Source organism: Myodes glareolus, chromosome 3, assembly GCF_982192425.1.
Source record: "Myodes glareolus chromosome 3, mMyoGla1.1, whole genome shotgun sequence".
In the NCBI taxonomy this organism is placed as follows: Eukaryota; Metazoa; Chordata; class Mammalia; order Rodentia; family Cricetidae; genus Myodes; species Myodes glareolus.
The window spans coordinates 362,831-376,067 of NC_142028.1; the positions used below are offsets into that span (position 1 = coordinate 362,831).

Genomic DNA, 13,237 nt, shown 5'->3' on the forward strand with positions numbered 1-13,237 from the left:
TTTCAAATCATATACACTGCCAAATTATATTCTCTGAAAAACTCAACTGTATTAATAACTGGCAAGTAATTAAGTCTCAAGAGTCTAAATTCTGTTAAATGAGTACTCTTTCTTCTTCAGATATATGGTGCTACCAGTCTCCATGTTTATCTGACTGGACTCTTCATTCTGATACTTCCCTGTTGCCTTTATCAAGATGCCTTTCCTATATAAATAAAATGATAACATTATGTAACTTTTGCAGAAAGCGGGAGACAGCAGAATAAAAAAAAAAACAATACTACTCTGAAGTTTTCATTGAGGAAAACAATCTCTGTTTTTGTTCAGTTGACTCTGTGGATGCCTCCTGAGTGTTTATGCCTGGTCTCTTAAGATCCCAAATTAATCGTCTGCTCTTTGCTTTACCTTAACAAATTCATTATAAATTTTGAGGAAATAAAATAGAATCAATAACTCTTGTTACATACTTATGACTAAGGGGTGAGTCTTGGAGTTTACAGTATCTTGTAGTTGCACTAATTTCATTTAGTTTTCCTGAAAGCAGTCTTATTTATTTACAAAGTTCTGGCCATATTTTAAAATAATGAATTAGAAGTGAAATCTCCAAATTTGAACATATATATGTAACAGACAGAATTTTCCTTAGTGAAATGTAGGTTGATTAACTTGATATTTCAATAGCCTCTGTAGTTGTAAACAAATCCACAGTACAGCCAGATTTTCAAGTGAACAATTTGCCACTAATTTTGTTGGTAGGTAAGTAATCTGATTAATCACTAAAGATTATTTATCTTGGGCTAATAAGTGCAATGTCAGACAATATTCTTAAATTGTCATTATTGGAGTTATCTAGATTATAGTTTTGAATTCTTTTTAAACTTTTCACTTCGAAAATACTCAGATTATGATAGAAGATGACTATTCAAAGATTTTTTTCTTCTACCAGAGAAAAGATTCTTTCATCCACAGTGTTTAAAATGTGTCTATTTTATGGTATTCAAAAGTTTATTCTCATGTCAAGTCTGTGTGCTATATAACTACACATTTTATAAGCAATCTAATATTTGGTTCTAAATATTAATAAGATAGATCAAAATAATTTTGTGTAAAGATACATCAACTTGTTCATAGTGATTCTGAAATTGTATTTTTTTCTAATTATAGATGTGCTTGAACGAATTTTACTTTCACCATCGTCTTATGAATCATGAAAAACCAGAGCTGTGTCACTGAGTTCATATTCCTGGGCCTTTTACAGGACTCAAAAGTTGAGAAAATATTGTTTGTTGTATTTTCTTTTGTCTACCTTGCAACTATTGGGGGCAATATGATAATTGTGATAACCATTATATACAGTCCTGCACTGCTGGGCTCCCCCATGTACTTCTTCCTGATATTCCTGTCCTTATTGGATGCATGCACTTCTTCTACTGTCACTCCAAAGATGGTAGTAGACTTCTTCTATAAAAGGAAGACCATTTCCTTTGAATGTTGTATGATACAGCTGTTTGCTGTCCACTTCTTCACTGGGGTAGAGGTGATTGTTCTGTCAGCCATGGCCTATGACCGCTATGTGGCCATTTGCAAACCCTTACACTACTCTTCCATTATGAACCGGAGTCTTTGTGGAAATCTTGTGGTAGTTGCCTGGGTAGGAGGCTTCTTGCATTCTATTATACAAATTACTTTCACTTTGCAGCTGCCCTTCTGTGGACCCAATGTCATTGATCATTACATGTGTGACTTATTCCCATTACTGAAACTTGCCTGTACTGACACACACATTTTTGCAATTTTGGTGTTTGCCAACAGTGGGACAATCTGTATCATTATTTTTTCTTTATTGGTTGTTTCCTATGGTGTCATCTTGTTCTCTCTGAGAGCCCAGAGCTCTGAAGGGAAATTTAAAGCTCTCTCCACCTGTGGGTCTCACATTACTGTTGTGGTTTTGTTCTTTGTCCCATGCATATTAACATATGCAAGACCAACATCTGCATTCTCCTTTGAGAAGAATGCTGTTGTATTTACAACAATCTTGACACCATTGCTCAATCCTATGGTTTACACTTTCAGGAATAAGGAAATGAAGAATGCCTTCAGGAAAATGAGGAAGAAACTGATAGTGATTTCTGACAAATATTAAATATTATCCTTGCTATGCTGTGGAAATGGATGAGTGGGTAAGAACATGCTGTGCAAAGAGAAGAACATTGGTTTTGATTTCCAACAACCATGTCAGAAGCCAGGCATCACAGTGCCTCTTAACCTAGTGTTAGTTTAGGACAGATAAGTAGTTCCAGAAGCTCAGAGGACTACATATCTACTCAAACAAAGAGATATAAAAGTTCATTCCAGAACTTATCCTAAGGCAATCAGGTAGTGTACAACAGATGAACATAATCAATGTCATTTTATGTACTTGTATATATATACATGCACAAGCACAAACAGCATACTATCCTTATGTGTACAAACATGTATATGCTCCCAACTCACTTGTTCATTCATCTCCATACAAACATCAACAAATAAAGGATATACTTCAAAGATAATGCAATGATAAAGAAGTCAATATTTACCTATGTATTTACTACATTATTTAGGTATAATGCAGAATAAAAAGAACACTTTTTCTTTAGAGGGTCCTTCAATGTTTGAGGTGAGAAAATATTTTAATGTTTATTTTTGAGATTATATTATGAATACATTATTTCTCCTCCACCCTTTCTCCCTTTAAAAACTCTCATATATAATTCTTTGTCCTCTTTCACAGTCATGACCTTTTTTCATTGATTGTTGCTATGTGCATATATATATACACATGTATATTCCTACATATAACTGTCTCAGTCTCCATAATATTACTCATATGTACACTATCAGGTAAGAACATTTGATATTGGATAGCTAATTGGCATGCTCTTTCCTAAGGAAGACTATTTCTCGCTCTGTCAGTCAATTCTGGTGATACACACTAGTAGGATATGCGGAAGAGGCAGAGGCAGGAGGATACTAAGACCTCTCTTTTAGAGATAATATATTAACGATGAATTGACTATTTAGTATTGTTACTTGACAACACTAGTTAGCATGACAATGAAATCACAGCTTTATACTCTCATAGATATAATAAAACATTGAAAGAGGTTTAAGTATTAAAATGCTTTCCATTTAAACTATGCCATATTACAAAATTAGGTTGATAACCTGCTGTGTATTAAAATTAAAAAAATAACGAATTTACTCCAAGGGAAAAATAAGATTCTAAGTGATACTGTGAGACATCATATCCAGGAAATGCATCAAAAGAAACATGAATTTGAGTTGAATTCTGGATGTTCCTGTATCATTTGACTTTATTTTTAAATCCATGGGTAATTTCTCTTTGATGGTGCAACTAACTCATCTCAATGAGTTCTGTCACCTAATTCCATATGGGAAAACCCCATAAACTCTACCTTTTCCAATTCATGCAAAGGCAGGTGTGACAAAGGCTAAGATGCTGACAACATATCATATTTTTCCTACTCTTTACAGGGAAAGCAAACCCAGAGAAACCAGACTGAAGAATAATTTTCATAAAAGCCATGCATTTCTAATTATTGAGTTATTTTATCTTTCTAATTATAAATATATATATATATATATATATATATATAATTATCAAAGAAGATCATTGAGATTTAAGTATATTCTACATTATTCTGGATATATTATGCTGTCTGTAGCTGGTCAAAATGATTTAGCAAGAAAAGCATGCTTTCTCTTTAGTATGGCTGACAGGCCAATTACATTTAATGGGCAAAATTACTAAATGCTTATATTATGTTTGTCTCTCCTTAATTTTACATGGCATATTCAAAGTACTAGAATGTACAGAAGATAGATGACATTGTATTGTATTCCCATTAGAGAGGGTATAAAAATTAATATCTAGATTAAGACAATATCTGAATAATGTGTATAAAATCACTATCAGACTAAATGTGTGATAGAAGTTCAGACATTTTGGGGTGATTTACCCATGTATTTTCTGTTGGTCATCAGACTCAAAGGAAATTCATCTTATTAATGTCATTACCCAACAAAAGGAACATTTTTTCCTCAAAGTTGTTCATTTGTCCCAAAGAATTTCCTTAGAATGAACATCTGCCATCAGTGGCTCAAGTGATTTATGAAGCTACTAATGCAATGTTTAAAGTAAAAGCATAAATAAGTTATTTTGTCTATAGTATACTATTTGAAACAGGTTTGTTTGTTCCATCACATATCAAAATCAAACATTTTCCTTTTATTATTTTAATTCTGAGTATTCAGTTGTAGATTCAATACTGATAATGATGTTCCAGGAGAAAGTGATGAGAGGGTAGTGAAATCATCTCTTCTGATGGATATAGAAGAACTGAAATGGAAAATTGACAACTTGAGGCTGGAGACCACAAGAGGCATGTTGCATTGCAAGGTTCATTTATATTGTTACAGCTCCTTTTTGTAACATTTAACAAGTATAGAGCTAAGTGGATAATCATGATTCATGGGTCACTATGTTCAAGGTGACATAAAACACAGCATTTTTTTTTTAGTAAAACATCTAAGGTATGTCTTAAGTATTATTTAGAAATTGAAGAAGGTGTCAAACATTCTTGTGTTAAAATATTTTTCTTTTCATCCTATAATTTAAATATAAAACTACAAAAATGATAACACCAAGTAATTAATATAAATACACAAAATAAATTGAAAGGTGAGGTCTTCAAGATAGCTCAATTGCTATCATACTTTTCATCCCATAATTTGTAGAACTTTTAAGTTTGGCTCCGTGGTAGCCATTTAAATAGCCAGGACAGTAATGGTGGCCATGCCTATAACTTTAATTCTAGGAAAATGGGACTCAAGAATGCATGAAGTGCACTTGCCAGTGAGTCAAGCTAAACAGTTGAAGTCCATGTTCAGCAAAAGACTTGATCATTTCAACTATGACAAAATCAACACTGATATTTGTGTTGAATTGAAACAAGTTTCTTCATGTATAGTGAAGGGAATCATGAATCTCCAATCCCCACAAAATATATAATGGCAATTAAATGTTCCTGGTTAAGGAGTACCATTTCTTTAAGCATGTAACCCCAGAAAAGTTGCCTATTGTCCATTAAATAATCCTCTATCCATCAACCTTAAAGCCAGTGAGTCAAAATCAATAGACTAATATACAGGAGGAGGTATAGTTGGGAAGAAGACAGGGGTCAGCATAACTGGAATGACCACAAGAAAATGCACTGTGTACTCAGTGACTCAATGTGGCCATAGAATACTGTGCACATGCATACACACATATGTATGTTTAGATATGTATAAATGCATATATATATATATATATATATATATATATACACACATACACACATATGTGACCTTGTCAAAAGATAAAAATATTCTTAGAGGAAATGTGTATTTTTCTTAATATATACATTCTCATATATTTATATATAAAGTGGTTTTTTTTGAAGAATAGCCCCACAAGTATTTCCCAGAATAGTAGATACTATCCTTTCAGATTGATTAATAAATTCTGTGGAACAGAATTCAGATCTTATTATGCTTGTTGAGTATGTGAACATTTTATATAAATTATGCAGAGACACTACAATCTATTCAGTATACAAAAGCTTTCTCATCCTGAAAGTGAAAATGTTTTTTGTAGAACCAGCCCTCAAATTCTAAAAGCTTTGAAAGAAAATGAAAATATTACAAACTCTCAAGCAAGTGAAAAAGTGCACCAAGTTATTTCTCAGATACACTTGGAGTCAGAAATTGTCCAAACCCTGGGGAGCCATGAGTAAATCTCACAAGTAGATGACCTCTCAGGGAATGCCCATTAATTTTAGTTGCAGTTAGGAAGTGAATTTGAGCCCTTCATTTTTCATTTTTATTAAATCACATTGAATATGGGATGAAGGATGTACCTGTAATATTCTCTACCTTCACTACTAGACCTGGTCTTCACTTTTAAGCGCAGAAGGAAAAGTTGGATAAAACATAGCATTTTGGTCAAGATTACACAAACTGATTTCAGTAGAAATCGCAAGATGTTTGTTTTAAGGGTTTACAATCAGTCAATACAAGGTGAGATTCATAGGTACATTTCTTCATTTATGGAGATGTTTTAAAATTGTGATTACACAGTTTGAATTTTGATGATGTAGTCAGGCCAATATTTGCATAATGTCAGTTATATTGTATTCTTGAAATTTTTTATGAACTGTGATGCTCAGATTCCTTATCTTTAATGAGGACAGTTATGGTCTAATTTAGAGCACAGACAAATGAATGAAGTCCCCTATATACCATGAAACATCAGTTAAATGTAATAACTCTACAAGTGCCCAATAAATAAGATGTTAGTGTGTGAACTCCTTTCTTCTCTCCTTCCTTCATTCTTTCCCTCAGCCACTCTTTTTCTTCCTTCCTCTCCCTCTTGCATTTTTTACTCTACAGGATCTTTGTTCTCTTCCTTCTCATGTATTTTTCCAAGTTTAAACAAATTAAGATTATTTTAAGCTTGTCATATTCAATAGAAAGCAAATTATAAAGGAGGCACTATTTTTTTCTGTACAGTATCCAATAAAACTTTAACATTTTTCTAAATATGTGTTTAGTTGTACATGCGTCTAATTGCCATTCTAATGCTTTAATTAAATGTAGTATGGTTTGATGTTTGTAAAAAAAATACTGATATAGGGTAGTGACAAAGCTTATCAGATAAACTGCTGCTATACAATATTGAAAATGAATATAAAATGTTCTATTTTCACAACTATATACTAACACATGGCACAGGAAAGTACATTATGGTCAGATTTATTAACCTCAAAAAGTGATGTTTTCTAATATGTGATTCCCTCATGCACTTAAGTTTCTCTCAGTATTGTGATTCTACCTCTGAACTTCATAGGAAATTAAGTGGTTGATGATATCAACTGCTTGAGTGGTAATTGTCATGGCCTGGCCCCTCTCTTAAAATGAGCAGAATAACCTATATATCAAAAGAGAAGTTTCAAAAATCCATTTGGAAGGAAATGGGAGAAAACAGACTTCCCCTGTAGTACACATAAATAGTAATACAAATCAGTTGAGTCATTTAAGGAAATCAGTACAGCAATGCGGAGGAGCAAAAAAAAAAGGATTAATATCTGAAATGTACTTATTATCATGACAGTCACAGAAATTTGCTTAGTTATAAACACAAAATCAATTTTTATTTGTAGATAAAATTTTAGATTAAAATAAGATTGATCTAGTTAATTTAACATAAATAGTGATTTAAATTATATTTCAACTTCAACTTATTATTGTTGGTGACAACAATATTTTACTTGTTTAAAATATATTTCAAAGAAGCTAAATATAATGACATTCTTTTTGTTTATTCCTTCTGATTGTTTTAAGTATATACACAATTTGCCTTAACAAAAATATTCTGTTTTCTGCAGATCATTAACTTTTTTTTGCTACAATGAGAGGGAAGGAAATAGTAGGCAATATAGACAGTTGACATTAGGAGAAACATGACCCCACATCACCAGAAAGTGGCTGAGTTACCAGTTACTTCAGTGTCTGAGAAAGACCAGGGATAGTTCTTTGATGTTCACTTTTTGATCGTGGATAATTTTAGAATAAATTTTTCAAAATATATAAGCTCTTACATGAAAGTATCGACTTGAAATCTAAGAGTATTTGGAGGTAAGAAGGGTTGACTCAGCATATGATTATTTATGGGAAGAAAAATAGTTTATGTATGTTATATATGATGTCTTTCTATATTAGCACAAGAGTTCCACTTTTGATAATTTAAAAAAAGAGGAAAATACATCTTTTTTCAGAACTCTATATGGAAATTTATTTTGTGGTTTAAATACTGATGTTTATTTCAAAATATTCTGATAATAGTAACAAAATTATATTAAAATACCTTCACTTGTATTCTATAATATCAAGAAAAGGCTTCTCCTATCTAATATACTATAAAAATGATTCATAAGTAAAACCTTAATATTATTAGTGTTTTATTTATAGTACTATGTGATTTTATTTTGTAACTGTCTTATTTATATATCATTCCAATTATAGAGATTTTAGGTATTTCAATATTCAATGTTTCTTTGTTTTAGAAATCTGTATTGAGTTTAATAACAAGGAAGGAAATTGATTATCGCTAAATGATGATTTGATAAACCAATAGAAAATATTTTGATATTGTGTCATATCCTAAAGTAAAATATTCTACTTTATTACTTAGAATAAATTTTAAAACTGTGTGTACTAGTATAAAGGGTATAAATATGGCTATAATTTGAAGTTATTTCTTACATATTCACTAAAAGCACTGCCTGAATAAATTTCATCTAATTCACATAACTTTTAAATTAAGACCTTTTCAGTATTTTTTCATAAATATATTTTATCATGTTTCTTCATACCCAAACTTACCCCAATCCTTTTCCACCTCCTTACCCCTCAACTTTACGTCTTTTTTCTCTCTAAACACAAACACATGCACAATGACATTCTTATTTTGAATGCTTCAGTTTTCATATCAAAACTGTATGAATGTGAATACTGTTCAAAATGCTGTCATCAATACTCGCATCTTCTTACTGACTTACAGTGTATAGAATATGTTGAAAAACTATGACTGTGACCATTCATCATGGCACATCTAATCCTGGCACTTGGAGGTGAATGATTGATGATGAGGAAATTGATAACATCAAAATTGTTATTTTCAATCCAACTTGAGCTACATCATACTTTTCCAACATCCCATTATGTACAAGAGCCATCTGATTATCTCTCATGAAACCAAAACCTTGATGTCTGACAGTTCATCTCATAGTACATGCCTCTTACACTTAAAGCTGATTTCAGATTATTTGAACACAGAAAGTTAGCAATTTTTCTTTCTATATAATATTGTATTTTGTCTATTTTATATCCATTAATTTTAGCTTTATAGTTGAGCTTTCCATACTGTTTATAATTAAAAGTGATCATATATAACTCCCATTCCCTTCCTACTCCTATATCAATAACAAATGTCACTCTACCTTATTTGCTGTTGTTGTTGTTGTTGTTGAATCCACTAAGTCGGTTAGTGTTGCTCCTATGGACACTTTGCCTTTAGTGGAGCATTGGAAACCTAGTGGTCATATTCTCAATTGAGTGCTTTTTCCCTTCTCTGGAACAATTCATTGTCAAATGTAAGCAATTTCAGAGTTTAGATTTATTTACATGTAAAATTTGTTTGCTACCTCCACATGACAGTCATTAATATTATCTTTTTGCTTTTTCATATAGACACATTATTCTTTTAGTCACTTTTTGGTATATGCATGTATATGTACATATATGAAGTTACACATGTATATATATATATATGCATGTGTGTGAGTAATCATCAAAAAGCATTTATGAATAAATTTGATTGTGCATATATAAGAAGACATCTATAACATTTTAAGCTGTATATACCTAAGAAAATTCAGGAGCTAGAATATTTACATAAAAGTTATGAAAGGTTTATATGGGAAAGAGTTATCAATTGGATGAATTATGCTTAGCATTTTAGGGACATATTAATGTGAGTCTTACATAGAAATTTTCAACTTGAGACTTCTCTTAAACTTTGGAGGTATGAAGGTAAGTTATTAGCATGTTTTATAGTAAATTCATAAAAATTTCAAACCATATGTCTCATATTTACTCAATCAAATTTGCTTTGTTTACATGATTTGTAAACAAGTCTCAAGACAGGAAAATATATTCAATGAGCTGTTTCTCTTTTTCACCTCTGTGATTGTCACCAACTTTCTTTTGTAGGTCATTGATCCATTAACTTCTGCTCCTTCATCATCTATCCTTTTGCTTTTATCAAGATTCCTCACTAATACATAAACAGGAATTAATTCTTTAACAATTTTATAGAGAAGTAGACTGTGGAAAAGCAGTACTCTGAAGTTATTACTAAGATAAAATATCTCAATCACATTCTTTTCCATCTATTAAGTGGTCATTTCTTCTGTGCCTGTGTTTCCAAAGTCCCCAGGTTAACAACACTTTCATTTGTTTGATCTGAATATCTTTAATAACTTTTGCACAAATAAAACAACGATACTATTGCCTGTTACAGACTGTTGACAAAAAGTTTGAGTTCTAAACCTTTATTTGAATTATTTCATTTGTTGATTATTACATTAAAAATAAATGAAGAAAATTTTCTGATAATTGCAAGTTTCGACGAACACATTTATTTTAGAATTTTTCTCCAACATCATGCTAAACCAGAGCTTTGTCACTGAGTTCATACTCTTGGGACTCTCACATAACCCAAAAGTTGAGAAAATATTATTTGTTTTATTTTTGTTGATCTACCTTGCAACTATTGGGGGCAACATGATAATTGTGGTAACAATTGTATGCAGTCCCTCACTCTTTGGTACCCCCATGTACTACTTTTTGTCCTTTTTATCTTTCCTGGATGCATGCATTTCTTCTGTAATTACACCCAGGATGATTATAGACTTCTTTTATGAGAGAAAGACTATCTCCTTTGAATGTTGCATGACACAGCTGTTTGCTGTCCACTTTCTTGCAGGGGCAGAAGTGATTGTCCTGTCAGCCATGGCCTATGACCGCTATGTGGCTATTTGCAAGCCCCTTCACTATTCTTCCATCATGAACAGGAGGGTGTGTGGCATTCTGGTGGGAGTAGCCTGGACAGGAGGTTTCTTGCATTCTATCATACAAATAATCTTCACTTTGCAGCTTCCCTTCTGTGGACCGAATTTTATTGATCATTTTATATGTGACTTGTTCCCATTACTAAAACTTGCCTGCACTGACACACATATTTTTGTCATTTTAGTGTTTGCTAACAGTGGGTCTATTTGCATCATTATTTTTTCCTTATTGCTTGCTTCTTATGGTGTCATCTTGTTCTCTTTGAGATCTTATAGTTCTGAAGGGCGATGTAAAGCTCTCTCCACATGTGGATCCCACATTACAGTTGTGCTTTTGTTCTTTGTCCCATGTGTATTAATATATGCACGAAATACTTCTGCATTCTCTTTTGAGAAAAATGTGTTTATATTTTCTGATGTACTGACACCATTGCTTAATCCTATAGTTTATACCTTCAGGAATAAAGAAATGAAGAATGCCATCAGGAAAATATGGTGGAGATTTTTTAATATTTCTAGAAAACAAATTTATTTATAGGAATAGAGATATGGCTCAATTTGTTATAGAATTGGTGTGTATTCATGAGAACCTGAGTTTAGATCATGATATGTGTTTCCAATTTGGTGAACATTTCTGATTCCAGCACAGCTAAGGCAGGTGTGGACATCAATTTAATGGCAACACCAATTTAAGGCTCTCATTTCCACATGACCAGCTAGGTCTATTCTTTAACCCCATAAACCTGGATTCTCTGGGATGCTTACTCCCTTGCCCATCAAGTAGGTACTTCTGCTCCATATATATTCTATACCCTCTATTCTCTGAATCACTGTGCAATCATAGCTCTGCTGTACCCCATAGGCCTCCCGTCTTTTCTTGGATCTCCTGATGGTACTTTCATACCTACCAGCTCCTTCCAGAACTCCCAATAAGCAGCCTGCTACTAAATCATCTAACTACCTATAACTTCCTGGTAGGCTATTCTCCTGCAGAATCCTACTTTCAAACAGTGCTTTCTCCCAGTGAGTCAGGGACACAGAAATTTTTAGGGTCTAACAATTCACATTTATTTAATAACTGTCAGCACATATAGGTTATATTTATGTCAAATTATTGTTCTGTGTTAACACAAAATGCAAATTTGCATAGAAATAATATACCTTTTGTATCTTAAATTTGTAGACTATTGAAATTATGGTGTTTCTGGGTACCATTATTCTACTATTTTCAAAAATCATTAAATTTTTCATGTTCTGTCATGTTTGAATTGATATAAATGAGTATTTATCAATGTTTAAAAATATAATGTAGCAAACTGATATATTCCCTTCTGAAAGAGTCTAATGTGCAACTATAAGTTTTATTTCATTAAGTTATGGACTAAATGTTCAGCCCTCTTATATTTAACATGCTTTCAAATCATCTTGCAAATAATATGAAAGGAATAAATGTCCCTAGATGTCTAGAATCTACTTTTTAAGAATTTTTAAAGTATAATTCAGACTAGGAGTAGAGTCTCATACCTTAATTTCACTATCTGACAAGCTTGTTTGAAAGATTGCTGCAGTTTCCAGGCATTCCTAGGCTGAAGAGAGAAGCAGCTTACAAAAGGAAGAGAAGATTTATGAATTTCCAAGATGAATATTCTTAAACAGTAGGAAACTTAAAACATTCCCAGTAAAATCAAGAACAACTCATAGGTATCCACTCACACCATTCCTATTCAATATAATGCTTGATATCTTAAGTAATGTGATAAAGACAAGAAAAAGAAATAACATAGATATGGTGACAGACAAGCTTTCAGGCACACATGTGAGGGATTTTCTTGATTAGGATAGCCTCTAGAAACACAATTGAGGGTTCCTTTTGAATAATTTTATATATGTGGCATGGTCCACCTCTCACAAACGAAAGCTATTTGCTTGTCTTGTGTCATGAATGCTGCAAACAAAAGAAAGCTAGCAAAGCACAGACATTCATTGCTCTGCTTCCAAATAATATATGCAGTGTGAACAACTGCCTCAACCTCATGATATTGTAGGCACCAGTGATGAAGGACTGCCCCATAGAACTATGTAATGCAACATGATCTTAATTCATTAGAATTCAGTGTCAGGAACTCTTTTGCTACAATCAATTACATAACTGGTACAAAATTTAGTATAAGGAATTTTGTTCTGTTCTAATAAACATAATAATAAGTTTCTTAGGCTTTTTGAAATGATTTGTGGCTTTAGTACATTAGGTTATAAAAGCCCTAACTTGCCAGAGATAGTGTTTCATGGGACACTCTGGTAGGAGCTTAGAAAATACGAATCCTTAGAAACTGTGAACAATAAAAGCTTCCATCATGATATTTAAGAATCAATAAAAGACTCTACCAGAAAATACACTAGAGGTCATTTCAATGGTATTTGAATAAGGAGTCTGGCTTTATTTTTGCTTCTGTCTTGAGAACTTGATTACAGTTGAAATTAAAGGTAATGGTTAATTTATT

General features: G+C 32.3%; 2 protein-coding genes across 2 annotated transcripts; both read left to right on the top strand.

Annotated features, from left to right (window-relative positions):
* The first annotated feature begins 1,204 nt into the window (after positions 1–1,204).
* Positions 1,205–2,143, top strand: LOC125399514 (olfactory receptor 4C15-like). The gene has a single exon (XM_048432933.3). The coding sequence runs from the start codon at positions 1,208–1,210 to the stop codon at positions 2,141–2,143; it is 936 nt and encodes a 311-aa protein (XP_048288890.3). The 5' UTR covers positions 1,205–1,207.
* An 8,177-nt stretch (positions 2,144–10,320) lies between these two features.
* LOC125399398 (olfactory receptor 4C15-like) lies at positions 10,321–11,274 on the top strand. Its single transcript, XM_048432838.3, has one exon. The coding sequence runs from the start codon at positions 10,330–10,332 to the stop codon at positions 11,272–11,274; it is 945 nt and encodes a 314-aa protein (XP_048288795.3). The 5' UTR covers positions 10,321–10,329.
* The last annotated feature ends 1,963 nt before the right edge of the window (positions 11,275–13,237 follow it).

Bases quoted from the DNA above. Each gene is read 5' to 3' on its own strand.
- LOC125399398 (XM_048432838.3), top strand. From the start codon at position 10,330: ATGCTAAACCAGAGCTTTGTCACTGAGTTCATACTCTTGGGACTCTCA.
- LOC125399514 (XM_048432933.3), top strand. From the start codon at position 1,208: ATGAAAAACCAGAGCTGTGTCACTGAGTTCATATTCCTGGGCCTTTTA.